At 43.3% G+C, this 27,895-nt stretch overlaps 2 protein-coding genes across 23 annotated transcripts in view; both read right to left on the bottom strand.

Moving 5' to 3' along the window:
- The window catches only part of nbeaa (neurobeachin a), a 123,481-nt gene extending 105,898 nt beyond the window's left edge, over positions 1-17,583 (bottom strand). For 19 of the 20 annotated variants that reach the window (XM_048228299.1, XM_048228335.1, XM_048228327.1 and 16 more), the window contains exon 1: positions 17,067-17,583. In XM_048228299.1, the coding sequence (XP_048084256.1) occupies positions 17,067-17,333 (267 nt within the window). In that variant the 5' untranslated portion in view covers positions 17,334-17,583. The remainder of the gene's footprint in view (positions 1-17,066) is intronic. The other variant, XM_048228311.1, reaches the window with a different exon arrangement.
- Positions 17,584-24,584: 7,001 nt separating this feature from the next.
- Positions 24,585-27,895, bottom strand: part of stard13a (StAR-related lipid transfer (START) domain containing 13a) — a 34,835-nt gene continuing 31,524 nt past the window's right edge. For all 3 annotated transcript variants that reach the window (XM_048237561.1, XM_048237562.1, XM_048237563.1), the window contains 3 exons: positions 27,675-27,892; positions 26,594-26,770; positions 24,585-26,265 (listed from right to left, as the gene is read on the bottom strand). In XM_048237561.1, coding sequence (XP_048093518.1) covers positions 26,148-26,265; positions 26,594-26,770; positions 27,675-27,892 — 513 coding nt within the window. In that variant the 3' untranslated portion in view covers positions 24,585-26,147. The remainder of the gene's footprint in view (positions 26,266-26,593; positions 26,771-27,674; positions 27,893-27,895) is intronic.

Genomic DNA, 27,895 nt, shown 5'->3' with positions numbered 1-27,895 from the left:
AGAGGGTGCAACCATCAGCTGTCTGTGTACACGGTGAAAGTGATTGATCAACTTTAGACAAACAGACCGTGCCGTAATCCATGTGTCAGATGACTGACCCATCGCTGAACTCAGACAAAGTCTGATCCACTTTAAGGGCTTCCACTCTCAATACACCACGTCTATTGTAGAGCCTAGTGTAGCAGTCAAATAGAGTTAATGTCATTTCAATACTAATACCAGCTAACTTGATTAAGTTTGGCAACCTAGCTTGCTAATATTAGAACAATAGCTGGATGCCAAAATATTTGACTTTTTGAAAATGCTTTCTTTTTCTAATGGCAGGTTTTAATGACATTGTTCAGATAACTTGTGCTGGTGACCAACAGACCAGTCAGACCCAAGGGCAATAAGACATGTGATATGTGAAAGCATTTGAGAAATCTATACTTAAGTCACAATTCCCAATACTTCATTCATATATGTAAATATGGAAACAAAAATGACTACATGGCCAGACATAGATATTCACAGTAGACCTCCATGTTGTTTAGATGGATACTAGGATAGGTGTATGATTCGGTGCTGAAGAGAAAAAGCAGCATCACTTTTTTATTTATTGTTTGTTAGCTGTGAAGGGTCAGTAACAGCAGTCAAGTTGCCATAGCAAGGGGCATTGTGACATAAGACACTGTCAAGGAGATATTGCAAACAGTACACGCGCTGTGTTCAAGTGGAGCAGGTCAGTCGTAGTTCTATAGTGATCTACGTTACGACCCCTCCAGTGGCAGAAGAGGCACGGATCGTGATCCGAGTCTGACTGTCAGCAGAAGACAGGAGGGGTTTAGATCTTGTGCTTTGAGTTTGGGGAAACCATGGAGTGTGCAGAACAGATGTGAAGTGTAAAATCAACAACATACTTCTACAACGACTATTATTTCAGGAGTGCTGATTTGTTTACAGAATATGTCATAATAATACAGTATGTGTGTGGTTTTCCAAGCTGTTCACAGAGGAGTATTCTTAGGATTTGTCACTTCATTAGCAGCTTAAGACAATAGTATAAGCTCAGTGCTACTAGCCAAGGCAAAATAAGGTTTCCAAATAAATATGCAGTCGCAAGAACAATAACCTCTTCTGTTGCAGAGGAGAGAGAAATATAACCAATCAAATGTGCAACAAAACCTGGAGCTGCTTCCAGTAAAGCCCCGGCAATCCATCATCACAAGACAGGCCTGAGACGGCACTATTTGTAGTCATGGCTGAAACAGTGGACACCTCCATCCCCCCCTCCCACACACACCTATCCTCCCTCCTCATCCTGTACACCCCCTCTGCACCAGCTCTCCATCATCTCTGTTCAAACTAGCCACCTAGAACAGGTCCACTTCATGCTCGTTCCTATGTGCAAGTGAGCACGTATTTGGGCCAGATCTGTTCCCATGCTCCTGAGACCTTTATTGATTTATTATTACAGACAGGTTCTTCGGTTTCCCTTGGTGAGGATTTGTTGAGACTACACCATACCTATTTTGTTTACACTTGCATTCCCAAATGTTTGATAGGCTTCATAGTGCGCAGGCGGCGTGTTAAGTTTGCTGATGACATTTGTTTTGACTTTTTAATGTGCCCCAGCCTCACCATAAAAAAAAAAATGAAAATGGTCTGTGCGTCCACACCCCACAGGTTGTTTCCCCAGGACTGCTGCCTTCGTATTCGTAATAACCATTAGTGGCCACATATCACCTTGCCTGGAGTCAAACTTGAGGCCCTTGAGCACTTAAAAAAAAATGAGAGCGTGTGAAGAGGAGGACAACAACAAACAGACTTTTCATGCAAGCTCTGGGAGACAGAGAACTCTCCGATTGATCCTAAATCAAAAAGGCAATACACATTTGCCTCTGGAGACTTATTAACTGTCTCTAATCAGGAGAGATAGGTTGCACAAAGGTCATTCGACATGGAATCAATTAGCAACCACTACTGTCTAAACTTAAGCACATAAATAAACAAATGAATTGCAAACCGCTGCCTAAGACTGTGAACTACAGTTGCATGTAACTTTCATGTGAATCATCCTCTAAAGGTATTTGTTTTGGTCAGGGTGTCTTGAATTACAAATAATGTGTTAAATGCTACATTAGCGCAGACACTGTGCATTTGTCTCAGGTGTGTGTTCTCCGAATCCTGAAAAACGACAAAAAACATGTTGTTTGAATAAGTGTTGTTTAGGAAACAAATCTGTCTGCAACAGTGTGTGGGGTTTACAAACAGATGATGCAAATACATGACAATAGAAAACAAAACCAGCACAAAGAAATGTTACAATCACTTGGTATAAATGCACCATAGCTGAGAGCTGCAGGGCAAGGCAAGCTAGCGTATTTGCAAATGACCCAGCCCTGACTTTACATAGCTGCTCTGACTTACGTGGGTGTAAACCTGTCAATGACCTGTGAGTGGTGCGCATGTTGTGGGGAGTTTTGATGCTCTACTGATGAATGCTTGCTGTGTAAGTCATACTGCAGCAGCACTCTGTGATGTAACATTGCATGTTTGCACATACAAATACATTAGATCAGTCTCCAGAAACCCTTTGGGAAATACAACAGACTTTATGCTGACTTGAGACAAATGATGCATCCAAGACTCTAAATACACAACACAAACAACGTCAAACAGGCATTGCCCTATACGCCCTAATGCAAAACATGGTATCATTTTATTGCATACATCCTTATAAAACGCAAAACATTTACATTTATTTCCCTTCTTTTGTTTGTTTCACAACAATGATGTCTTCAACACAACAATCACCAACTATCATCATTTTGTGTTCCCTAACTAATACAGAATGTACCGTGGAGGCCCCTCTGGACAAACATGGCCCATAATGCATTTCACATCACTGTAAGCTGCATGGGCCAGTTGCCATCCTATCATGGCCCTGTGCTGTTGCTAGGCAACACAAGAATTCTGTTTTCCGAGAGGCTGGCTCCTCATGCTGTCCATTAACCTGGATGGTCCTGTCTTTTACCGGCCTGTTGTTACAATGTAACAGGGAGAAAAAGCGACCAAAGGTAGCAGTACATCACCCAATGCTATTTTAAACCAACTAAAAATGACTAGGAGCGATAATGCATTACGATAGGATAGATTTGTAGATTGCCATAACATAGTGGGTACAGTTTTGTCCTGGATACTGGAGTGCAAGAACAAGGTTCTACATCTGTTTAATTACAAATACTGCAGATGATTCATTTGGTTTTGCTTTCAATGGAGGAAATAATTTCAGCGACACATCTGAGGTGTGGCAACCCATTCCTGGCACTTGGCAGAGGACCTTGGCAGTGCTTCCCTGCTGGATGCAGTTCTTTCTATCCTGAAAATATGTAATTTGTCAATTTTTATACACTAGGATTTTCTTTGTTATTGCACATTTTTTTAGATTTGGAACCCTACATTAGTATACCATTAGAGGTATCAATTTAGGTATACATTTGTATACCGCTATGAGGTATTCTTGCCATCTGTCTGTTCAAATTACTGTGCCATCTGCTTGTGGAAGGTTAAAAATATCTGTTTGCACACAATTATAGATGTTTTTTTTAGTTCAAATGCTTGGGCTTTCAGGGACCTGAAAGGTACAAGTAATATATGAAAATTTCAAATCAGTCAAAATCAAGTTCCAATGTCTCTGATTACTCAGACAATTAATTATTTTTCCTATTTTAGCAAAAGAGTCCTAACCCTACAGAGAGAGATGGTGTGCTTCCACTCTGATCAGCTCCTCGAAGCTCTTTAAACCAATAATTTCCCCCCCTCCATCGGAAAACCCTCCTTTCAGCGCGAGCACAACACTCAGGCACGCCTCAACATTGCGCTGGGACATTAGCCAGTCCATTAGCATTCGAGCCATAGACTGCATCAGCTCGGGCCAAACGAGGGCTGGTAAGAGTGGGCGGCAGAGAGAGAGAGAGAGAGAGAGAGAGAGAGAGAATGAGTGGGCCGGTGGAAGAAACGCACATCCCCCCTCTTACTTACTGCAGCATCCTTACATACAGCCAAATCCTGTCAATTACCATACAGAAGGAGAAAGAGGAGGATAATCAGAAATGACTAGCAAAATACTGGCCCACGATGAAAGAAAAAGAAAAAAAAAACAGGCAAAACCACCATGATGACAGTGTTGGGCCTGCTGGTCCAATGTGGAACATTTCCATTAAAAAAAATCACAACTGGAGCAGGGGGGCATTTGACTAACAATGAGGACAATCACTACAAACCAGTTCAATTATGACTACCTGCATGCACACAAGAATATGATTGTGTACCTAAAATCCTACAGCCACATATAGAATCTGTCTCTAGTAGCTATTTAAAGGGGCGTGTCCATATTTGCTTTCATACTTAATGGCCTGCAATAAAATAAGCTCATTGTCTATTGCTCAAATGTGGTTTCTATCTAAGCCATTTCCATAAAGCTGTCCACAATCTAGAAAAACATTTTTTTTTTTTTTTCCTGGCGTAGTAATTTGTGACAGCATTGTATATGTTGTGGAAAAGTCAAATGGTTAAGATACAGCTGAAGAAAAGCACTTCCACACAAAAAGCGCAGGGGTACCCGTGATGTTTGATTTTCAAATGGAGGCGCAAGGAGTCGGCACAAAGGGAGAACAACATCCATCCATCTGTCCTTTTAGTGATATGGCTAATCGTGTAAATAGAATTCTGAGGCACAGGTTGTTCAGGAGCTGTGCTCCGACAAATCACTTTTATGAGAAATTCAATTTTACACACATGGGGGGATGATGAAGATCTCAACACTCAAAAATGTATAGTGTGTGTGTGTGTGTGTGTGTGTGTGTGTGTGTGGGGGGTATCATGACTACTGCAGGGAAACATATTTATCCACTAAAAAGCACACCGACAAAAACACACCCCTCCACCCTGTTGTCTCTCCATCAACAGAACCTCCCTATCAGCCAAAGCCGAGGCTGCCAGAGGAAATCTCAGGCTGGCTGCCTGGACAAGAGTGAGGATGTTCTTCATGGGAGGAAAAGGGTGTGGGGGTCATTTTGTTTTTTCCTCAGCACATGCCTATTTGACAAGAACCAGGAGGAGGGGACAGCCTGAGGCAAAAAGTGTCCAGAATGTTGACTGCAAATGTGAATGCAACCAAGAGGCTGCCTGCCTGCCTGCCTCCACTTTGCCTTAACGGTATCCCAAAGCAGCACCTCTTCACTTATGAATTAACCAGAGGCGGAGGAGGAGGAGGCCCAGGAAGCCCTGGGGTCTGGCCATGAAGTGAGAGAGAGAGAGAGAGCGAGAGAGAGAGAGAGAGAGAGAGAGAGAGAGAGAGAGAGCGAGAGAGAGAGAGAGAAATGTGTGCTGTGTTTCACCGGATGCCTTTTTCCTCATGCCCTCACCTCTAATGCTGCTTAAATGCACCTCGGGCAGCTTGTGGAACACAGCAACCACCGACATGAGGCCAGCGCAGCTGAATAGGGGAAAGAGTGATTGCCAGAATGGGCAGGAAACACGAGACGACCAGTTGAGTGGGTGCATTGCCTGAGACCCATTGAGACTGGCACACTGTGTGTGTGTGTGTGTGTGTGTGTGTAGACAAGCCAGTGTAGTACACAGACGCACAGCGGCATTTGTTACAATATCGCTAACAGCTAACTATGGCAAGCTGTTGTCATTTGACATTCAAATAATGGTCCAGCATAAGACAAAAGCGTGCAATGTCATTTTTCTAATAATGAGTGCACTAAATACATTAAGCCAGTGTTAAAGGTAAACTATGCAGTATTGGCAGTTTCCTTACTGTTTTCTCGGTTTTTGCTTCTTTTTCGCTGGCTCTGTCATGACGAATGTCTGAGAAACTCCATCGCTACCTTTTTCTAGCCGGTGCCTGGCGTGTATGTGTATTTGAATGCAGTAAAGCAATTCGTTACACTCGTTATACTTCCTGACACTGAGGCTGTCGGCCCGCTGGCCCACAGTTGCAAGGGTGGTTTTTCCGCTCACAGGTGCTAGGAGGAAGAGACACGGCCACTATTCAACCCCAAAAAAGTTATATAACCATTCCAATGACTCTGAAGCTGTTAAATGAAGGTAAATTAAGCTAAAAAACTTGCATATTAAGCTAAAAAGCCTGCATAGTGTGCCTTTAAGACCATAGGCCACTTTCTCCATCTACAATTGGCCCGACTGAGGCAAACACCATCCCCCCTCTATTCCTACTGCCAACCTTGCTTCACAACAGCGACATACTCTTGACAATGCAATGGCAACCCATTAGTCGGTGTCTGCCTTTATCTCCACATGAGTTGAATTTGAGGATCATGGAGGATCCTTCCATTCATCTCACTCAAGGTCTTCCTCACCATCACCTCCATCTCAGGCCTGTGTGTGTTTTCTCACTTGATGCTCTGCCTGTGTCTTCGTTTTTCTCTGAAATGCTTCGTCCAGAACCCCTTCCTTTCCCCTTCTCAATTCTCCATTTCTATAATCTACTCATGTGCTTGGAATGAAATAAAGTTTAATGGGGGTGTAATCGCTTGTACAAGCATTCGGGAGGAAAATATGAAATGCATTGATTTTTTTCACGCTGGTGTGTTGTGACAGTGAGTCAAAGATCAGCATTCCGCCCCAACAAAGCCTACTCAAATCCTCTTGTCTCCGCCAGTAGCTTTCCAGCTTATCTCCCCCTTCCAACCCACGACCTGCTTACTCTCCCCCTCCCCAGTTGGAATGGCATTGTTGTTGTTTTGGTGCCGCTGTAGCTGCTGCTATTGCTATTGCTGCTGCTGCTATTGTTGTTGCTGCTGCTGCTGCTATTGTTGTTGCTGCTGCTGCTGCTGCTGCTATTGCAGCAGAGTAAACCCGCTTGAGCTGTTTGTGCCCTCGTCTTCTGCAGAGGGTTGGCTCTCATCGAGGCACTTAGTAGGCTCGCTTTCTAGAATGTTCTCGGCTACATGTGTGCCGGCCAGTAGCTGACTCGACTTGCGCGGCATCGCACCAAAGGGGCACTCATGAAGAGGGCTTTTGATGTTCCAGCCTCTGGAACTCCACTTCCCACAGTTCAACATAACAGGAAAAGCGTATTGCAGTTAAGTGGCAGTGCTATAGGATACGAGGTCCCATTGTCATTTCTACCCTCATCCACACGGGCATCCAAAAACCAGCAGCATATCACTTTTTACTGTCCTGTTCGTCCAAAACAAACACGTCTGATCAAAATAACTCAAGTTTGGAAGGTGACTCTGAGAAGCCTGTGTTGTCATGATTTCTGTCTTTGTGCTTTCTTTGCATTCTCCTGCTACGCTCATATGCCGTACGTCAGCATCTATGGAGAAAAGTAAGCATCAAACGATGACAAGGTATTCAAATAGCTGAGTCTTTGATAAACACCGAATATTTGGGAGAGGGGAGGTGAAGGTTTGGGGGTGGGGGGGGTGGGTGGCAGAAAACTTGCAGCATGTGTGTTTAAGGAATAATCACATTGCATCTCTTCCTACCATCTGACAACCACAAGACACAACACACTTTTAATGTCTGCCGTAAGGCAAGAGTCACTGAAAAAGTAGGGCAACATGAATTTCAAATGACTCCTGCCAAGTACAAAGGCAGTGGGTGCTGGATGGAGGAAGGATGGAAGAGGAGGTGGTGGAGTGAGTGTGTGTGTGTGTGCATGTCTATGTCGACATCACCCGCTCAGTGGAAAGGAAGAAGAGCTGAATGTGTGTGTGTGTGTGTGTGTGTGTGTGTGCGCGTGCGTGTGTGCGTGTGTGTTGAGTAGTTTTACACATGCACATATCCTCCATGACTCCTTGAGTCACACTGGTTTGAGCAGGATGGGCTTGAGAAGGAGGCCTGTGAGCCCTGGGCTGTTTGGTATGTTTGCATGTGTGTCTGTGTGTGTCTGGATGTCGATGTGACTGACTCAGAGCTGGTGCTAGAACAGCACAGGCTGCGCAGAGAGAGAGCGAGAGAGAGAGAGAGAGAGAGAGAGAGAGAGAGAGAGTGAGAGAGAGAGGTGAGGGTGGCTGAACAGCATCAGACACTAGTAAACTTGTATCAAAATCTCCAAAACATTTCACTCGGACCCAGAGGGCTATCTTTGCACAGCTGTTGCAGAGAGAGTGCTGAAGAGGACATAGCAGGGTGTCACAGCTAGGGGCCTCTATTTCTGTCTCTCTGTTATCTAACCTCATGCCTGCACCTGCACACACACACACACATACACACACACACACACACACACACACACACTTCGCACTCCATTTCTTCAGAGAACACATCTGTTAAAAACTGCATCTTTTTGGTGCCTTGTACACTCTGCTTCTAATCCAGTCACTGTTGCTCATGTCTCCCTTTTCTTGGTCAGTTCTCTCCAGTTTGAATCACTTTTGAAGAAATCCGTTGTCTTTCAAATCTCTTTTTTTCTGTCTGAAACCTCCCATTAACTTTATGGGCAGCAACACTTTTGACTGAATAGGCCCGTGTTCAGTTCACATTTGACAACAGACCATGGCACTTGGTTTGCTTTTGTTGAGGCGAAGCATCAGAGCAAAGTTAGCCAAACTCAATGTGCATCGGTGCGGCCAGGCCCAACAACAATCCTCCCAAAGCACTCCAAAGGCCTCAATTACTCCACACAATGACCTAATCTCTGTTCCCACAGAGCAGGCCTACTGGGCACCAGATGAACTTGCCATAGGGCCTTTAAGCGCATGGAAAAGGAGTCGGATGAATGTGTTAAAGCAAGGATAAAGAAGAATGAGAGCAAATGACAACTCACAACGGGGAGCCCTCTATCTCAAAGAATTCCTTATCCAAATTCCACCTTCTAATTCTTAGGGTGAAAAAAGTCTAGTGGAATCAGATTGTCCATAGCCTGTTATATTTGGTGATTATGGGTTTTGTTCTTTCCATTTGTAATACATTGCTTCATGTGTGTTAGATCTAGTAGCAACACCAAGTAAACTCGGAATAAACTGTGCAAAGAATATACACGGATATACCCATATAGTAGACAATGTTTACTATTACAATGATATTTCTAAGACAAGATGTAGGCCTACAGTTGTGAAATGCAGAACCTTTTAGTCACTGCTTTACCTACAATACGTCCAGTATTTCTATAATTGGAATTTGGAAACTGGAATTTCTTCCCAATCTATTCAAATTCTTTTTCATTCCGATGAGGCTTTGTCTGTTCAGACCTTGTGAGGATCCCCGAGACTGCCAGCAAGGCTACTAGTAAGGAATTAAGACCAGTGTCCTTCATTTGCCCTGCCAATAATCTTGACCAATCAAATTTAATACCCCCTTGAATGTCCTCATATAAGAAATGCCTTTTGAGCTCTCTCTCTCTCTCTCTCTCTCTCTCTCTCTCTCTCTCTCTCTCTCTCTCTCTCTCTCTCTCTCTGCTCTTCTCTCTCTCTCTCTCTCTCTCTCTCTCTCTCTCTCTCTCTCTCTCTCTCTCTCTCTCTCTCTCTCTCTCTCTCTCTCCCTCTCTCTCAGCCCCCTTTTTTCATTTTCATTTTTTCCTTCTTATCCCTCTCCAACTTATCACACATCCCACCCATCACTCAACCCAAACATCGCCTCGGAAGGCACGCCAGCGTTCGACACAAAATCCCCAGCGAGCAAGCGCCGTCCCGTGTCCCGTAGCAGCATATTAAATAACAGCTTCCATTTTGACCTTGGAGCAAGGAGCCTCGCTTCCCTTCCCCTGCCGTCAACCGTTTGTGCAATAGGAAATAAATAATGAGGGTAACAAGAGGTAGGGTGGCATGGCGTGACTTTAATTGGCCCTCCTCGCCGGTGATGGGCTAAAGGTAAGTGGGCAGAGATCCCCCTTCCCATCCGACACACTTAACTGCACAAAAAACAGCTAATGCAGGCCAAGCTGATGGGAGGTGCATAATCAATTATCAAGCGTTGTGAAGGGGCTTATTCAAATCTGAATTGATCAGCTCATACCACTCAATACACTACAAAAACAGGAGACAAAACAAAATCATCTTTCGCTAAACTGCTGCAATGCCCCAAATCTTGGCGCCCATCCAGTGAAGAGATTGGGATTGCTCCTCTCAGGAGTTACACTGCGGACTACAGGGTTACAAGGAGCTTGATTCCCCTCCGCAGAAAAGCATCTTATCTCTCCTCCAGCAGCTTTAAATTGGCAGGGGCAGATTAGGCGCACAGACACCCCTCATTAGCCCAGATAAGACACGGTGAAAGGGCAGAGCTCGCTCACAAAAGACACGGCCACCGCACACCCATGGCTGCCCAGACAGCACAGACATCTGGTCACTGCTTATACAGTGTGCAGAGTACAGTGTGTGTTCTCACACTTTCTCCAGCCATTCGTGTGTATGTTTTCTCTCTGGCTCTCTCTTAGAATCTACTACACAAAAACCCCTCAGGTGTTTGTGGATGCTGCCTTGAAACTCCTTTAGTTGGATGTGGCTGAGGGACGCTAGTCAGTGGCTCTAGCTCCGAGCGCCGACTGGACTTCCATCTCGGCCCCACAAGCATCCGATGCACAGCCCGCTCAGCCTCCCAGCAGCCAATGAACTTCTCGCTAAAAATGTGCCCACTTGCTAAAGTGTGCGCAATGCTCTCCGGGGTAGCATTCGCTCTGGCTATTTTTAAACCAGCAACACACACACAAAAAAAAAAGTCTTCGCACAGAGCAGAGCACACATCGATCTCTCAGTCTCCGAATTAACACATGAGCTAACGCTCACACAACACAAAACTGTGCCTTCGTTGTCAACCTCTACAAAAAGGCAAGTCCAGTCTTGCCACAGCTACTGATGATCCATAACGATGTTGTCCCACACACTAGGCTGAGTACAGGGAGCGCACTAAGTACCAAAAGCCAAGAATACACATGTAGGAGGGCCTGCAATGGCAGCGTTAATGCTCGGTCACTTACAGACATGATGGTCGGGGATGTCAGCAGCTCTGCGCGTGGGCAGGCTACTGTGAAGGTGTGAAATAGCCTCTGGTCTCACTTTGTGTGGGCAGTTAACAGGTCACTGCACGCAGAACATTCATCATTGCAACAATGAATGTGGAGGAGAGGGCATAACTACCAGAGCAAAATACAGTGCCCGCAGTGTACCCTGACAAACAACAAAGAAACAATAGAAAGTCTGGAGAAATGCCAAACCGCCGTGGAGTATGACAAGCTATTGTTCTAAAGCTAGGCCCAATACAATGGTAGATGATGTATTCTCTGGTAGATCATGAAAAACATTTCTTGAGACTTGAGCATGGTTTGGGGGGGAAATGGAAAATATGTTGAAACAACACATCATTTCTCCATCCAATTATTATGGTTCCTGATGGCATTAGACATTCTGAAAGGTTGTAGCTTCTCTATTACATGACTTGCCATCATAAACGACATGCAACCTTGGAGGATCCGACCAGAAATCTCTTGATAGTGTGCCAACGTGATGAGGTTTTTGGTACAATCAATTTGCAATCAGCACAACAGTGCTGCGGAGTGGTTTACAGACTTGTGTTTACATGACAAATTCCTTGGCCACGGTGAAATAACCATCCTTGAATGAGCAATCACACATCATTCCAGTCAAGGTGAAATTGCCATAGGAAATATGTTGTGCTCTCAGTCAGCAACAAGATGCACATGTCATTGGCACACCTACCTAATGAAATGGCCGACGACTGTAATTAGATAATTTTCTGTCCACAATGAAAAGACAACAAAGCAGGGATTGAACTGGTACACACACGGACAGATACACACACACACACACACACAAATATTCATTACCATTTTGGACTACCAACTCACTAAATTAATCATGTCTTTCACACCGGGACAGCCCAGCCCCAGGCAGAGAGGGTCCTTTCTCTCTTCTGCACGCACACACACACACACGCACACACACACACACACACTCCTGCAATGTCATCAGAACAGAGGACAGGGGCCGGGGAAAGTAGGTACTTTCATTAACGTCCATTGGATTCCTGATGGTTGAGGCAAGTAGCGAGGATTAGCATTTGCCCTGCTTTCATTAGGAACTGCCACATCTGTTTGGCTCCTTGTGATTAGAAATGATTAATTAATTGATTAGCCAGGCTAATCTGCTTGTTCTGGGCCATTTTCCTTTTTCCTTTGTTTGTTTTTTTTCTGTTATCCTGGTGCCCTCACATCTTTGTAAGTACTGTCTGCAATATTCTGTCTTAAGACCAACAGGGGGATCCTTAATTCACCTGTCCTGTGCTATCCCCGACTCTGAAAAGCACAAATGTGCTGACAGTGTGATCTTGGCTCTGGACCCAAAGCACAGTTTTATGACCTTGGTTGTTCTGTAGAGTGCGGATGAGAATAATGAGACGTTCCCTCTCAGATAGACATATTTTGCCCGAGAGGGAAATAAAGATGGACGAGAGGTTTTATGAAGTTCTATGGAAAAGCAATGCTCTCTTATTATTCATTCATGCACATTCTATATCCATTTTATTCTATATTTTATTTATCCATCTATTTGCTGACACTTTCATTCAAAGCATCTTACTTATGTCAATTAATAGCAGAGTCAACTCAGGGTTATGTACCTTGCTCAAGTGCACAACAGTTGAAGCCAGGAATCGAACCCACGACTTCAGACCGCTGCATACTAAGCCAGCTCCTTAGTCACTGCACTACGACCGCCCCTACCACATTCTGTTCAACAACGAAACATAGGTGAAAGCTACAAATCTAATGAAATCCATTTCTTGTCAAAGTCAGTGAATTGCTCCATGCCGTCATGTCATGTTGACAATGGTTTTAATAACCAAAGCAGAGAAACTGTCTCAGACATTGGTTAGAAACAGATGCAAGGACGGTCTAAAAATTCTTATAGCCAAATAAATGCATCCATACTGGCAGTACATCCAGAGCCATCCGCCTGAAATCAGCGCAGCTGGCCGGAAACTGATGACAACAGTTGGTATGGGGAGATGAAAGTGGCAAAAAATCCCCCGAGTGTGTTTCCACGGCAACAATGATGCTTATGACAGGAGTGTGCTGATCGTCAGGTCCTTTGCAACAGCATGTGTGCTTCTGAGTGTGAGTGTGAGAGCTGTGCCGTCAACAAAAACACACAGAGAGCTAGATCTTAAATCACATATTTTGGGCATGCAACACGAATACCAAAATACCAAGTGAAAACATTTCTGACTAAAAAACACTGCTTTTTTATTTTCAGCAAAAGCCTACCCATCACGCAAACAATGCCTATCCCCACATTCTTATTATTGACAGAATATTTCTTCCTTTAAAAAGGTGCTATAAGCGATGTCATACATTTTAAGATAAAGCATTTTTTGTCACTTACAGCAAACATCACCTCACCATCTGCTAGCTGCCTGTGTCCTGAATAAACTGTAAAAAAAACACGATCTCTGTGGACCACCCAGGCTCCAAAAAAAGCCACAAAACAACTTGGGCAAACCTTGCACATAAAAACATAAACTCTTCCAGCAAATCACTCACCGTTTAGGAGAGTTTCAATTGCACGGGAGGGAGGGGGAGGAAGTAGCGAGCTAGCTTTCTGTTTTGTTTGAACGTCAACAGAAGTGACATAACTGACGTTACCCAGCATCGCTTAGAGCGCCTTTAACAACCTTTGCCAGTGTCACACAAACAGTGAGTAGATATTTCCACTATCAGACCACACTTCCATAACCATAATCGCAGTGGATTTACAATCAAATCAGTAAGGAATCAATATACTGTGCCGAGGGTGGTAACGCAAAATCTGATAGAGTATTGTTTAAGCTACTCCACATCCTGCTGAGTGCCACATCAGGAATTACTTGCGAGGCCACCAAACTTCCTCAGACAGGTACCTGGACCAATCCAAATCCTGGCAGTACTCCTGGGATGTTATCCATCCAATAATTACAATTAACAGAGGATATCTAGCTCCCTCTCAGGTTCCTTGCAAGCCTGGTAGCAGTAAACTTTATAGAGTGAGGTAACACTTATGCTTGTTCAAAAAGTGTGTTTGTGTCTGTTAAACTTGCCTTACACTAATTGAAAATGCTTAATACCATGGCAGTATATTGGATTTTAGTTTTTCCAATAGGTCATCAATGGCTATTAGCGATCATGTGCATTTAGGTAAATATAAGGTAATTCAAAGCCTCTCCCTCTCCATGGAATTATTTTCAGAAACTATGTGTGTCAGTCTGTCTGTATACCCTCACCCTCTTCAATGAATTCATTTACTGTTCATAGTGCAGTATCACTATGCAACATGGGATCAATACACTTTACAAATTTACAAGAAAATAAGACAAGACCTACAAGGCCTACAACCCACAAGAAAAATGATATAAAGAAAAAAAAACAATGAACAATAAAACAATGGCATTTAAAGAGTAGGTCCATTACTTTTAGTGCAATCATTATTTGATCATGATTTTTGGAATAGGGCTTTTCCAGAAGGTCATCAAGCTAGGGGTATTAACTGATTCCAAAGGGGTCCCATACCATAATAACAACCTTCTCCTCAATAGGTATGAAAAGCATACATCCTTTGTGGAAAGCAGGCCTCCTTAACGCTGTTTAAAATGTGATCACCATGAACATAGACTACAAGCTAAATCTGGGGGCTGCTATTCAGAAATGTATCTCCCTTTTGTTCATTTCCTTTAAAGAGCGCGCCCTTCAGTTCAATCAGAGCACAAGGGACCCATCATATAAAAAACAGGCTAGCTATGGCTTTACAGAATAGCCTATTAATTAACCGGATCGGTACATCTGCCCTCAGTGGTGTTCACCCGATCAATAAGGGCGGTGTGCAACACAAGATGTGGTTTCAGACTGGCTTGAATAATACATACGTTTTCCACGACAAGTTCTCGGTGAGAAAGAGGGACTAGAGTTGCAGTGAATAGGCTATGGGTTTGTCATCATCTGCACAGACACAACATTCTTGACTCAACCTGTTACGGTCCCAACAATAAGGTGGTCATAAACTGCTGACTTCCTGCTCAGTATTTCCGAGGATGTACTCAACGCAGACACAAAAATCACCATGGCCTTCTGATAGAAAATCCGAGAAAAAAAGCTGGTAAAGCAAGCCACTAAAGAAAAAGTTGAAAACAAATGGGGCCTATGGCCGTTACACCATAAGTAAACTGTGTAAGTAAACACAGTTTATCTGCCTCTGAAATTTAAAAAATAGAATTTTGTCCACCTCTTTACAGTTTAGTTTATTATTTATATTATCCACATTCACAATATGTACACTCATCAACATTATAGGAACCATTTAATACCACTGGTATTGTTATAAACATTGGACAATAACCTCCACTATCAAACATGTTCTGAATGCCTTTTTTTTATCCGATGGCGCAGTCCACCTTACTATGATCACAGAATTCATAGTTTACCCGCCTCTTATTTTACCACTACACCCCTGATCCATAAGGAAATATGGAAAGTATTTCCAAGTGGATATGGAAAAACCGACATGTAGGCCTTGCATCTGTCCTACTAAGCCACATTGCCCCCCAAAGGATTCTCTTTAGGGCTCATTTATTCGTGTCAGCTCGTGGTTTCTGAGCACATCCCCACTGCAGCAGCCCCCACACCCTCTACTGCCACCTGCTTTCACATGCACGGCGCTCCCCCGCTGTAGAAGGCACAGCACTCTGCAATCGTGCGCATTCAGCAGTCAGCGGGAGGCTGCTGCAACAACAACCTCGGAGGAGTGAGTGTCCATTCTGTCCATCATTTGCAGATGGATGTTCTCTCCGAGACTAAATGTAATCTCTCTAAGATGAAACAGCGAGCCTCCACTTTAAGACGACAGCCACCGACATTGCAATTAAAGTAAAAGATATCGCAATTTGTTCGGCAATGAAAACATAAGCTAGGCCCACGCTTCTTCTGGTTAATACTGGATAATGAAGCGCTACAATCTAGGCCAGTGATATCAGCATTATTGCCCCAGTAAATAATGGCCAGTTTTACGGAGAACTACGTCCAGACTGCTTTTCAACGTGCGATAGGAAAGTCCCTCCCACCCTCTACCGAGCGCATTAGGTTACTGAATCTGTGTTAATACGTTTTCTGAGCTGTTTCGTAACAAGAGTTAACATTCGTGGAAAAAAACAGTCTTAATCCACCTCTATCCACCAGACTATCTGCGGCCTATATCTGGAAACGCCGCAATGAGCCATAGCCCACAACTTTAACCACCTATATCCGCTAGCCTACAATAATGACGTATGGCTCCACCACAAAGAACAGGTGCCATAATTGCGCGAACGTACAACTAACGGTAGGCCCAATCGTTCAGAGGTTCATATAGCCTATCGCTTGTCCTAGTGATGCCTGGCAATGAAAAGCCTCTGCTACAACAGCGTGATGCACAGATCACCTAGCACACGGTCTGTCTGAAATGCACCATGCATTCGACTAGGCCCCCTGTTATAGCACAATAAACAAGCATTCCGTATCTATAACTCATTGTGCTAAGAGTTTCTCTGACTATTTTGGGACAAACAAAACATTAATACACTGCAGAGATGAGATGTTCAAAGGCGAGTCACTGTGACAGGCCGGTGGTGTAATAATTTAACGCTATCCCGATCTGTATCGCATAATTTGTCCATTGGCCAACTCGAGATGCTGTTAAACCATTTGTTTTTCAAACGAAATGAAATAAATTATAAATGTTCAGGGCTTTAAGGCTATAGTTTACTGTTTTTCAATAAATGGTCTTTAGATACTACCAGTCCAGGTCGTATTGTCAACAAAAGAAGCGCCCATTAACTCAATTGAATGGACACGTCTGCTTTAAAGTCAAGGGGCTATGGACAAAACTGATTTATTCATGTATTCATCTTTTATCCCATTTTCTTCCATTAGGCTACACAAACAACATGACATAATTTCGTGTAGCTAGCGTGTGCTGCAAATGAAATAAAGCAGAGAAGGCTATACAGCCTATGGATCTCCGCTTTGGCGCTACAGTGTAGCCCAATATTGGTAGCCTAACAATGTGTTGACTTTTCATCGCTCTTACCAGATTTAGGACTGTTTCGACGATGTCTCTGTTGCTAACCTCTCCGACCTGTATTAGACCAATAAGGACGGCGAATTTCATCTTGATATTCCGGATCGGAACCGAGGGGTTGATCACCCCGGCGGGGAGAACCATGGAGCCGGATCCAGACACCATTATCTCCCCTGAAGCAGAACCTGTAACGACTTGCTGCCCAGGACCCGGGGGAGCTTCTCGGTCCGAGAGCGAGCCGGAACCCGGTGCTGAAACCGGCTTCTCGCTCGACATTTCCACCCGAATCCTCAAGGAGCGGCCGCCTCGGTCTCACCTGCTTTGTATCACCAGTGTTCGTACAAAAGCATCAAACAGAGGGAAATATAAACTTTTAAATATGATAAAATAGGGTTAATCCGTGTTTAATTTTAAGTCCTCCCTATTTCCCTGCTGATATAAAATGATGCATACAGCAAACAGGCAGGAATCTCTCTCTGTGCTTGAAGAAATGGTACCCTCTTGCTATCTCCTCTCCTCTCCTCTCCTGATGTCAACCAGTGTGCGGTGCAGTCTTGAGCTAGTGTTGTCGTTCTCAGGGCGCCATGTTGACGCCCCCTGTCTGCGGTTGTGTTCACCACGCCTGCGTGTTGAGGCGTTGGTTAAATTTCAATTGAGCGATAAACGCTGTGAACACGTGCTTTTTTTTACTGGATGGAATGTCATGGAATCAGTAGGCTACTATTTGACAACATTTATGGATGCCTTATTTTTGTCTAAAATAAAGTATGTAATGTAGGTATATACATTTAGTTTACAATATCAAACAGTAGATTGATCAATGTAAAGTTGATGACCCAGTGTGAGGGGCTGTTTAGCTGAATTTGTCAATACGCCAGGCCTGCATTGTGTGACTGAATTCAGTGAGTGATATACTGAGCAGAACACCACTGAAATGGTACATCATTCTTGTGTCCGTATTGAAAATGAAAGCAACACCAAAGAGCTTTTTGTACCTTAAAATATTGTTTCCAAAATCGTTTCAGTGGTTCATCAACTCGTAACAGGGTGAACGGCACTTCTGCATTCTCTTCGCGACCCTCTATCGGCTATAACCGCACTATGCAAGTTTGCCAGATCAGGTAGCGGATCTGTAGTTCGATGGAATGAGACATAAGAAACTACAAATTTGACTTGCTTCTGATGTCGCAATACATCATACTTTCATAAAATCATGCAACCTACTCTACCTTGTCTGTAGACCTCGTTATTTCCAAAGCCAGTGCTGGATAAACAAATAGCGTGCATGCGACAGGAAAAGTGCTTTGGTGTTGCTTTAAGACATTAGACGGTCCAAATGCATCCTCGCATACAGCTATTGGCGTATAAGGCTAACCACGGAAAGCTTTTAGCAAAGCCCTATTTCACCACACTCTACACTCTTTCTGCTGGTCCAGAAATAAACATCACTCTGATTGCAGAATAAGCTGTATGTTCAGTCTCTGAATGGTGAGGCTCTCACATAGGCCTGAGATGCTCAAATCCAGTTCAACATATGGTGGGCAAATGAATAGCTTAGTATAGAATAGTATAGTATACCGTGCAGGGTATACTATCCCACATGTCCATGTCTATCAGGCCTCTTAATCTTAAACCAAGCAATGCAAATACATTACCTCATATTAACCCCTTACTTACCAAGACATTCAGCATTATGGAACCGACCCAACTGAGTTAATAGGCCTGGTGTATAGGCCTATGATGTACAGTATATGACAATGATGGTATACTACATTTATGATGTGTCCTATGCATTTTATCACATTTTGCAACTTTCATGGCTTTGTCCTATTCTGAAGGTTCACACAAATCTATCTAAGATTCTATCTTTCACACTGGTAATTTCCACCATTGACTTATTGACTTCTGCCCTGGCATTTCATACTGAGAAAATCACTACGGGTGTGAAGTGACAGGGTGTGGTTTTTCTGTTTATACCAGACAGTTAAAAGCTAAAGCCCTCTATGTGACTGAGGCTCTTCTTTCATGCACCACAGTTTATGTATTCACTGTTGACTTATTCAGTTTTTCTTTTTGACTTTATTTTACATTTGGAGGACCTACATACAGACAGTGCCTAGACATTAACAGCATATTGTCTCTATCAGCTTCCATTGCTTTGTTAGGCATTTATTTCTCTGGGCTCTATCAGCTAATGACTTCCTGTGACCTGCAATTTCATGATTCATCCCAGTAATTATCATATCTCTGTTACTTGCTGGTGAGTCACCCAATGGCCATATTCTCTCCACGCCACCATATCTCCTCTCTAGCCCCATTATTACTCCAAACAAGATATACAGTCCGGGAATTTGCTGGTGTTACATTAGTTATCAGTAATCAGGGATGTTCATAATAGTTTCACAACCAGCTTCCAGCGATTTACTTCACAATTACCAAAATGTTATGTTTAGGTATTTGTGAATTAGGGTTTGGTGGTGTTTCTTGATTGCTATGTTTCTATTGCTATGTTTCCATATACACATGAAAGAGTGTGTTCAAGAGGCCAGGAGGGGGGGCATGTCCTTTGGAAAGAGGGGGATAGGGGGAGGGGAAACGGAGGAGGTGCGGGGGATGGGTGACTGCTGAGCAAGTGGCCCCTGCTGTGAATATGCTGGCAGAAAAGAGGGAGAGCGAGAGAGAGAGGGAGAGAGAGAGAGAGAGAGAGAGAGAGAGAGAGGGAGAGAGAGAGGGACTGCAGATGTGATGTCCTGCCCTCTCCAGTCCAGCTTTCACAGTGACAGCCAAAAGGCTGACTCGGCATGTGTGGGGCTCACTTAAGCCACTATACCTCCTAAGTGAACACACTCGCACACAATCTCCAGAGAGAGAGAGAGAGAGGGAGAGAGAGAGAGAGAGAGAGGTGACTGGAATGAGTGAAAGAGAAGGAGAGGTTGGGGCAGAGACAGATAGGACAACTTTCTTATCATTTTGATGGATATGGAAAATGAGCTTTCCCATAAACACACTGTCATTCTCAACTAAAAAAGACTCAAGTAGTCATTCAAACACAGCCGCAAGGTCCAGTTGAAGATATGGAGTGTTGTTCTTTAATAATAGCTTTGGAGTGCTCAGCAGCATACTTCCTCCCTATCTCCACCACAAGTCTTTGACTGTGAATGGGCTTGAGTGACAGGCTTGTGCTTGACCCATTCCCATTGATACGTTAAGGGAAACTCATGGTAGCCTATTCCATTGGCTGACATGCCATTAGGGGTCCTTGCATGCTGTGTGCGACAGAAAAGGTAAACCCTGATGCCAAGTTACAGACTTACAGTCTATTATCAGACAGTAGTTTGACCATTTTACAGAATTCTTGAGTGAAAAGGGAATCACAAAACATTCTAAAGGATAGTTTGATTGTCTAGTTGCAGTCATTGAATTGCTTCTTTTTCTCTTTATGAGACAGACCCAATGCCGTTGATCCAAGGGTGAATTAAGATGTTATGGTGACACATGGCCGTAAGCTTGGGAGGTATGCAATCCTCTAAGCTTGCTTAATCAACCTCCCTGCCCACTGCTTTGTATTCATTTGATCACCCGTGACTATTGCAGAAAGCACCCATGGGAATTCTTCCATTGTGGTGCGTGGATGTATACATGTGTGTGTCTTTGTCTTTGTGCTTATTTTCTCAAATAAACACACATGCAGGTTTGAGTCGGTTGACTTAGTATGGTTGGACATCTGTTTTCTAGTTACCCCAGGTCATATTTATCCCCTGGGTAAGCCATAATGTACGTAAAGACACAAAACACACACACACACACACACACACAGACACAATGTGTTTCAGTGAAAGGACACATCTGTGTTGGGGGATGTCTACTACAGGTACTCTGATGAGGTCAAATTCACACTTCTGCAGACCAGAAAATGTCTACATTTGGTTTCCATGGTGCATTTTATGCATAAAAGCAGGGCAAGCTGATGCACAAAAGACTCCAATAGGCTATTGCCTTTCAAGAGGCCAGCGGAAGAGAGCCGAGTATTCCTCTCTGGACAGCCACAATTGCCTTCAGGTTTGCTCCGGTGGAAAACCCCACAAAATCGAGTGAGCAGCAGTAGAGGAAATTACTGTGTTCTTTTGCGGAGGGTGAGTGAAAATGGAGTGGCCATCACTGTGCTCCTGTCTGTCTCCGGGTGCTTTAGAAGTTAGTCAGTGTCAGTGAGACTGTGGAGAGCAATAGATCATTGTACCCTTCCTTACCAGGGAAGTGGTAGCTTCACACATATGCACACAATTTCAGTTATACACAGGAGAGATGTTAAATTCCTACTGATATAGGTAGGGGATTTTACACAGTGTCTTATCAACTACCAAGCATACAGTATACCCTTGAAAACAACATTTCTAGAAAAGCAACCTTTGTGGGCAGAAAACATCAACAGAACATCCTGCAGTAGCATTTCACTGGGGTTATCAACCAGGCACCTTCCTTCATTGGTGTTTTATTGAATTAGGCCCAAGACACCACAATACAATGACACATTTAGCAAACAGCACACATGATATTATTGGTATCCTTTAATATCTGCTCTCTCTCTCTCTCTCTCTCTCTCTCTTCCTCCCCATACACATCATGCACACATGATCATTTTGGTAATTTACACACACACACACACACACACACACACACACACACACACACATACACAGAATTTCAGAGATAGGCTTATAACTGGATTGTAGTATAGGCACATCCGCAGAGGAAAACAGCAGTCGCTTTCCCTGAGGGACGTACAGCCAGAACAGGGTGAGCAATCACACCGGCGAGTGTTTCCGGACTCGTCACTCTGAGCACACGAGAGAAGTCTGAGTCACTGCGGTACGGTCCAGCAGAGCCCATTTACACAGCCAGCCCCCACAGTCTGGGCAAAGAGACAAAGCCGACAAACTGACAGTCCTCTTACTACAGGGGCAAACATGGCTGCGTCTGCCTTTAGTGCTCAACACTTAGACTACGCTATCGTCTAAGTAGAAATGTGTTGACTGCTGACATTTCAGGGTCCTTTTAGAAGTGAACTGAGATGAAGCAAATTAATTCGAGTGTTTCTATCTGTCCTTTAGACAGAAATAAAAGGCCCTCAGTCCTCTGTCTAGTGTACAGAGCCCAAGCCACACAGCTGATCCCATTGTAGGAATCTAAACATAGATAAAGGCAGGTCAACAGGATGGGAGGATGAAGAGCAGGAGGAAAGAGAATAGATTGACCGTAGTCAAGGCAACTGCATCTCTTTCTTTCATCTCTCTTTCTTCATCTCTTTCTTTCTGTATCTCTCTCTCTCACACACTCTGTATGACACTGCCTGCGCCTCCATCCTTTCACTATTGTTTTTCCCCTCTGCCAGTCAGTTTCCTCTTTTCACTGTCTGTAGATTTTCATGACAAACATATTGACCGTTTCAAGAGAGTTCCATTATCAGCATCATAGATGTTCCCACAAGGCTTCCGTTTTAACATTCCATATGTTATCTTAATGAAGTGGAAGTAGATTGGGAACAAAATAGAAGGTCCAAAATTTTTGTTTTTCTTGTTGAAAGGGTCCTAAAAATACTAATGGACACGGAAGTGACTTTGAATGCTTCCCGACGTCACACTAGCCATGACCATAGGCTAGCATAGACATATATACATGCCACATTGTCAGAGGCTCCCTCTAAACCCAATGAACTCACACCTGGGAAGGTGGTAGTGGGGGGTTGTTGCGCTAGCAGTGGAAGATGTGGCAAGTAGGCTGACCTCCTCATTAGTGATTCTAGCTCACAGACAGACAGACACACACAGAGACACCCCAGTTCACCCCCCTCCATCACACACACAGACACTCATACACAGACAAAGACACACAGACACATACACACACACACACACACATACACACGGCCACATCCCGATCAATAATTCACCCAGTTCGTCTTTTATTTATTAATGACCTTTTTATTTAGGTCTTACTCGGAGGCAGAATTTTATACTAAAAGAAATCTTTTCCATCTCAGTGGTGTGGGGGATATATTTTCAGTCTTTAAGTGAAAACAACAAACAATACCTACATTAGATGAACACACAGCTCTTTAATACATATCTGTCTTTGTAAGAATTTATGCACCTCTGTCTTCAAAGTGTGTCTGCCTGAACTCATAACCTACTCAAACCATGCACTGTGGGAGACACTAACTTACATTAAGGTTCATTTGAACACTGAGTGTTATATAGCTGCTACTCAAAGATGCACCCAATAGCAGCCTGCATGTTCAGCATGCATGCGTCTTGTGTCATGCACATTTGTAATTCGCCTGATGAATTTGCCTCCACTGTCATACAGTTTAACTGTTTATTATTCATTAAGGCATGATGGAATATGATGAATGAATGAAAATAATGGATGAATGCCTGATTGAATGTTGTGGCCATCAGTATAATCTGTGCAGAGAATCTAAGGGACGTGTTGTTGCTGAGCTTAAAACCAGTTGGCTCCAATCAGTCAGCTTTCCTGTTTTTCATCCACCTATTGCTTTCCTCTCAATTCTCAAAGTCTCTTTTGTATATGAAGGAACAGGAAAGATATTAGTCTTGGTTTGACCTTAGATTCTGATGTTATATTGAAGTATATTCAATATTTCCTCATTATTAACCCTTTAAAACTATTATGATGTGTTTTTAAGTGATGGTCCAAAACTGCACAATGCAGTACATTAGGCTTCTGACAGAGGGCAGTGTAACGCCATCTTACTTCCAAAAACTGCTGCGACAACATGGGTTAGGATGAGACAAAGTAACCCAAAGAATATGGTATCAGTGGCAACAGCAGCAACACTAAATTTGAAATCATACGTTCAAATAATATTTTTATGTGTGGTGAACTAATATCCTATTTTAACAATATCCTATTTTAGTGACACCCCCAATGGCCTTCTTCACCAAGAGTAGGTTTCAATCCATAGCTGGCAGTACAGATCAGAAGGTCTTTCCAGGCTAAAAGAAAAGCCAATACAAAGAACCTTCAGTTAGACCAGAGGGAAGGGAACATGGTGTGATTGTGTAAATGTGTCACACATTTGGCCCTGGCTGCTTTACTATGGACATCACGTCACCAAGAGTCCCGAGTGGAGGACACAACCCAGCTGTCAGTTTGTAAATAAAGATGAACTGCCAGGAGAGAGTGTCCGCTTTAGTGCAGGACTCTTCTGATTTAGATGTACCATTGGAAATTAATATTGATCATTTGTTCTGTTGAAGCATTAGACTTACAATAGAGGTATTGGACAAGGTATTGTATTGTTTTCAAGAGCATTTAAATTCTCTGGTAGCTCATTGATTCTTTTGCTTTCTTCACAAAAGCACAGTTGCCAGATGGCATAGACAACCCCCACAACTCTGCGACTAACACCACTTCTGTGTTTCCTCACTGACATCTAGTGTTGGAAGAAAAGCATTGTGGGAACGGTGGAGGTGTGGAGCTCAAAGGGAAGGACACAGACCAGAGGTGGAAGAGTTTCTGACAGTTTAATCAAGTAAGAGATTCTTCTCCCCCTCCCTCCTATAAACTGTTATGATCAGACACCCTGTTGTTCCGCTCATCACATAATGTCTGGAGCCTTTAGCACCTTACCTGTAGGTCTTAGGCTCCCTGTCAAAACCCCTGGATCAAACATCATCATGGCACCACAGCAGACAGCACCAGCCTATAGTTTGGTACTGGAGATTTATACATACAACACCATTCAAAAATGTATCAACGTCAACACGCAGCCATAATGGGCAAAGAAGCAGTTGAATCTGTCAGTAAGCATGGCATATTTACAACATTTATACAAAAATGGCAACAGGTATCTAGACACAGACTTCTACATACATGGGGCTTACAGACTCATATTTATCTATATATCACTGTGGAAGAAATTAATATAATGTAAATGCTTCCCAGAAGCAGTGAAATGGTTAAATGTCCTAGACATTGTAGAGACAAAACAGTAAACAACATGAATAATAATAATAATAATAATAATAATAATAATAATAATAATAATAATGTAGGATTACTTTCAACAAATTTCAGTTCTTGGCAGTGGTGATGTATTGACATATGAACATATGGTAACGGTACTGTTCCATTACTCCCTCATGTATATAATTACCTTGTTCACACAATTAACTTGTTCTCAAATTTACAAGCCTTCTTGGTAATCCCATGGAAGTTACTGTCAGCATATTTATCCTGAATTGAATGCATTTATGTGAACTCTATTGTCACTACCAAAACATCCAATTCAATACAGTATTTTCACACAAAAAAAAACAACAACAACACATTTGTCTTGAAAATGGCATCAGTATCCCACTATAAGGCTGCTCTACTGATATTGCATCTAACACAAATTATTACTGTAATTGCAATTGACAACAGAAGCAATACAGGTGTCACAAGACAGACTCACATAATATTAAACTTATTAAAGCTATTGGTCATTGCTTTCCCAAGCCACAGAAATGTGCATATAAAGCAGTCAAAAATGGGTTTACTTCAAATGCTCAGCATTAGGCAAAATCACAGCACTAGAACTGCCGGTTCTTACAAAAGTACACACACGTCGTTAGTTGAAACTGAGCCGCAAATGAACATGGCAATATGTTCTTTAATGCTACTTAGAAAACCCAGATAATTTGGTTCATCCCATTGCAGAATATCTCTCTGTCTAAAGTAGGATTACATAATGAATGGACACAATTGTGGTTTTCATTATTTTTAGCATTCATTCCACTATTTATCTCACTGTTACACATATTCAATGTGAAACCATGCTTTTGTATAATTGTTGCAAGACCTGCATATACCACCAGGTGGCAGTGATACATACTATGCAGATGAGAACTAAATGGTGTACACAGACTAAGACTCAACTGGGACAGCAGGAAGTCTGACAGTTAGACCTTTGTCAAGTCGAACCAATGTTTGCTTGTCGTCTTCCATTCCACGACATTCAGTCTCTTACATTTTGTAGGTCCTGTCCCCAGTCTCCAGTCTGGCCTATGCCGGTAGTGGCGTCAGGTCTCAGATCTTGGTTTCTGGCCCCTCAGAGTCCAGACTCTGGAAGGAGTTGCGGATGCGGGCAGCTTCAGCAGAACAGAGATGACCAAAGGCTTTGTTATACCATTCCGGAGACCGTCCTCTGTAGTCATAGAAAAAACACACACACACAAGCACCCACACAGCCACACACACACACACACACACACACACACACACACACACACACACACACACACACACACACATTAGTCATCGTTACATGTTTCATGAACATATTCTCTTACACCCTGGAATTAATCTAGGCAGAAACAGCATACCAACACCATACATCTTTTGAGGGGGTAGAAGAGGCAGAAGAGGTAAAAAAAGCTAAAGTCAGCAATGCTGACATATAGTATAGCATGCTCTCTGAGAGAGAGTGAGAAACAAACACACGCACACAGAGATACATGCGTACACAAACTTACTTGAGGTCAATCCTGCAGATGTGAGTAAGTCTGGACTTCCCTGACCCACATGGCTCTAGCAAGTACTGTGACTCCAGAACCACTCCTCGGACCCCACCCATGGGCGGACTGTCCTCGTGATCCACAGAGATTGACACAAGTGTACACACTCCCTTTTGCAGGTCAGTCCTCCATGACCTGAAACAGAGAGAGAACCCAACATGTAACCCAACATTGAACCTGTACTGTATAAGGGATGTATTGCATTAATAAATATAATATAATATAAACAATATAACTACACAAATGGTATGTCCATATTCTGATATTGTTTTCCTATAGGCTTTATAAACCCATCAATTCAAATATAAACACAACACAAGGGATATAATGTGTCAACGTCCAGCACAGAGGGCTGGTCAGGCTGAATGAACCGGCTTAACAAGAGGTCATCCAAGGAAACCTCACTACTCACACTCGTGCTCACACACAGCCTGCCAAGAGCTAGCCTCGAATTAGATTTCAAGAAGCAAGCATCATTCATGGCTGCCCTAATGTCTAAACCCAATTTCCCCCCGCTAACTGATCTGCAGATGCTACCTTGAAACAAAAACAGATGTGTGCGAGACTGTGTGAATGACCTCTGCAGAGATCCTGAACACTTGAGGTTAGAAACAAGTTTAAAATGTGAAGGGATGACTGCTACTGAAAGAAAAGGTCATTTATATGTTGATAAAAGAACAGCCTTGCTGTCACTTGTCCCTTGACTATTAGCCTTATTAAGGTATATGATGTTGTTAGAATATGTAGCCTCTAAGGTTATCAACATGGTGATTTTCCCCCCTGCATTTGTTACAGTGTTTTGGGAGCACATTATCCAAATGGCACATACAGTAAATGCCTCATATAAACAGCAATGCAGTAAACAAGTTTGCAGTACAAACAGACAATAAACAAGTCCAAGGGTGACAAGTTGAAGAGGCCCCTCAGAGCTGTGCTTCGGAGGAAAGGGGACAAGGAGTAATGCAGATCTAACAGTCACACACACACACACGCACACACAGATTTATTATTCTCATTGGATGGTGTCCACTGAACTGACCTGAGAACCACAAAGTCCCTGCTGGGGTGAGGAGCCATGCTGTTGAGTGCGTACTGGTACACCTCTGTCTGCTTGTCCAGTGTTTCCAGAATCTTCCACTGCAGCAGGTCACTGTCCCACAGGTGGCGCTCTCGTAGTAGGCGGTTCAGCACGACTGATGGAGGGGCCTCTACCTCTACAGACACACGCCACCTCCGCAACGGAGTCCCATCCTCCACCTG

Source organism: Alosa alosa, chromosome 2 (genome assembly GCF_017589495.1).
Source record: "Alosa alosa isolate M-15738 ecotype Scorff River chromosome 2, AALO_Geno_1.1, whole genome shotgun sequence".
NCBI lineage: Eukaryota > Metazoa > Chordata > Actinopteri > Clupeiformes > Clupeidae > Alosa > Alosa alosa.
This window is presented reverse-complemented; position numbering and strand designations above follow the sequence as displayed.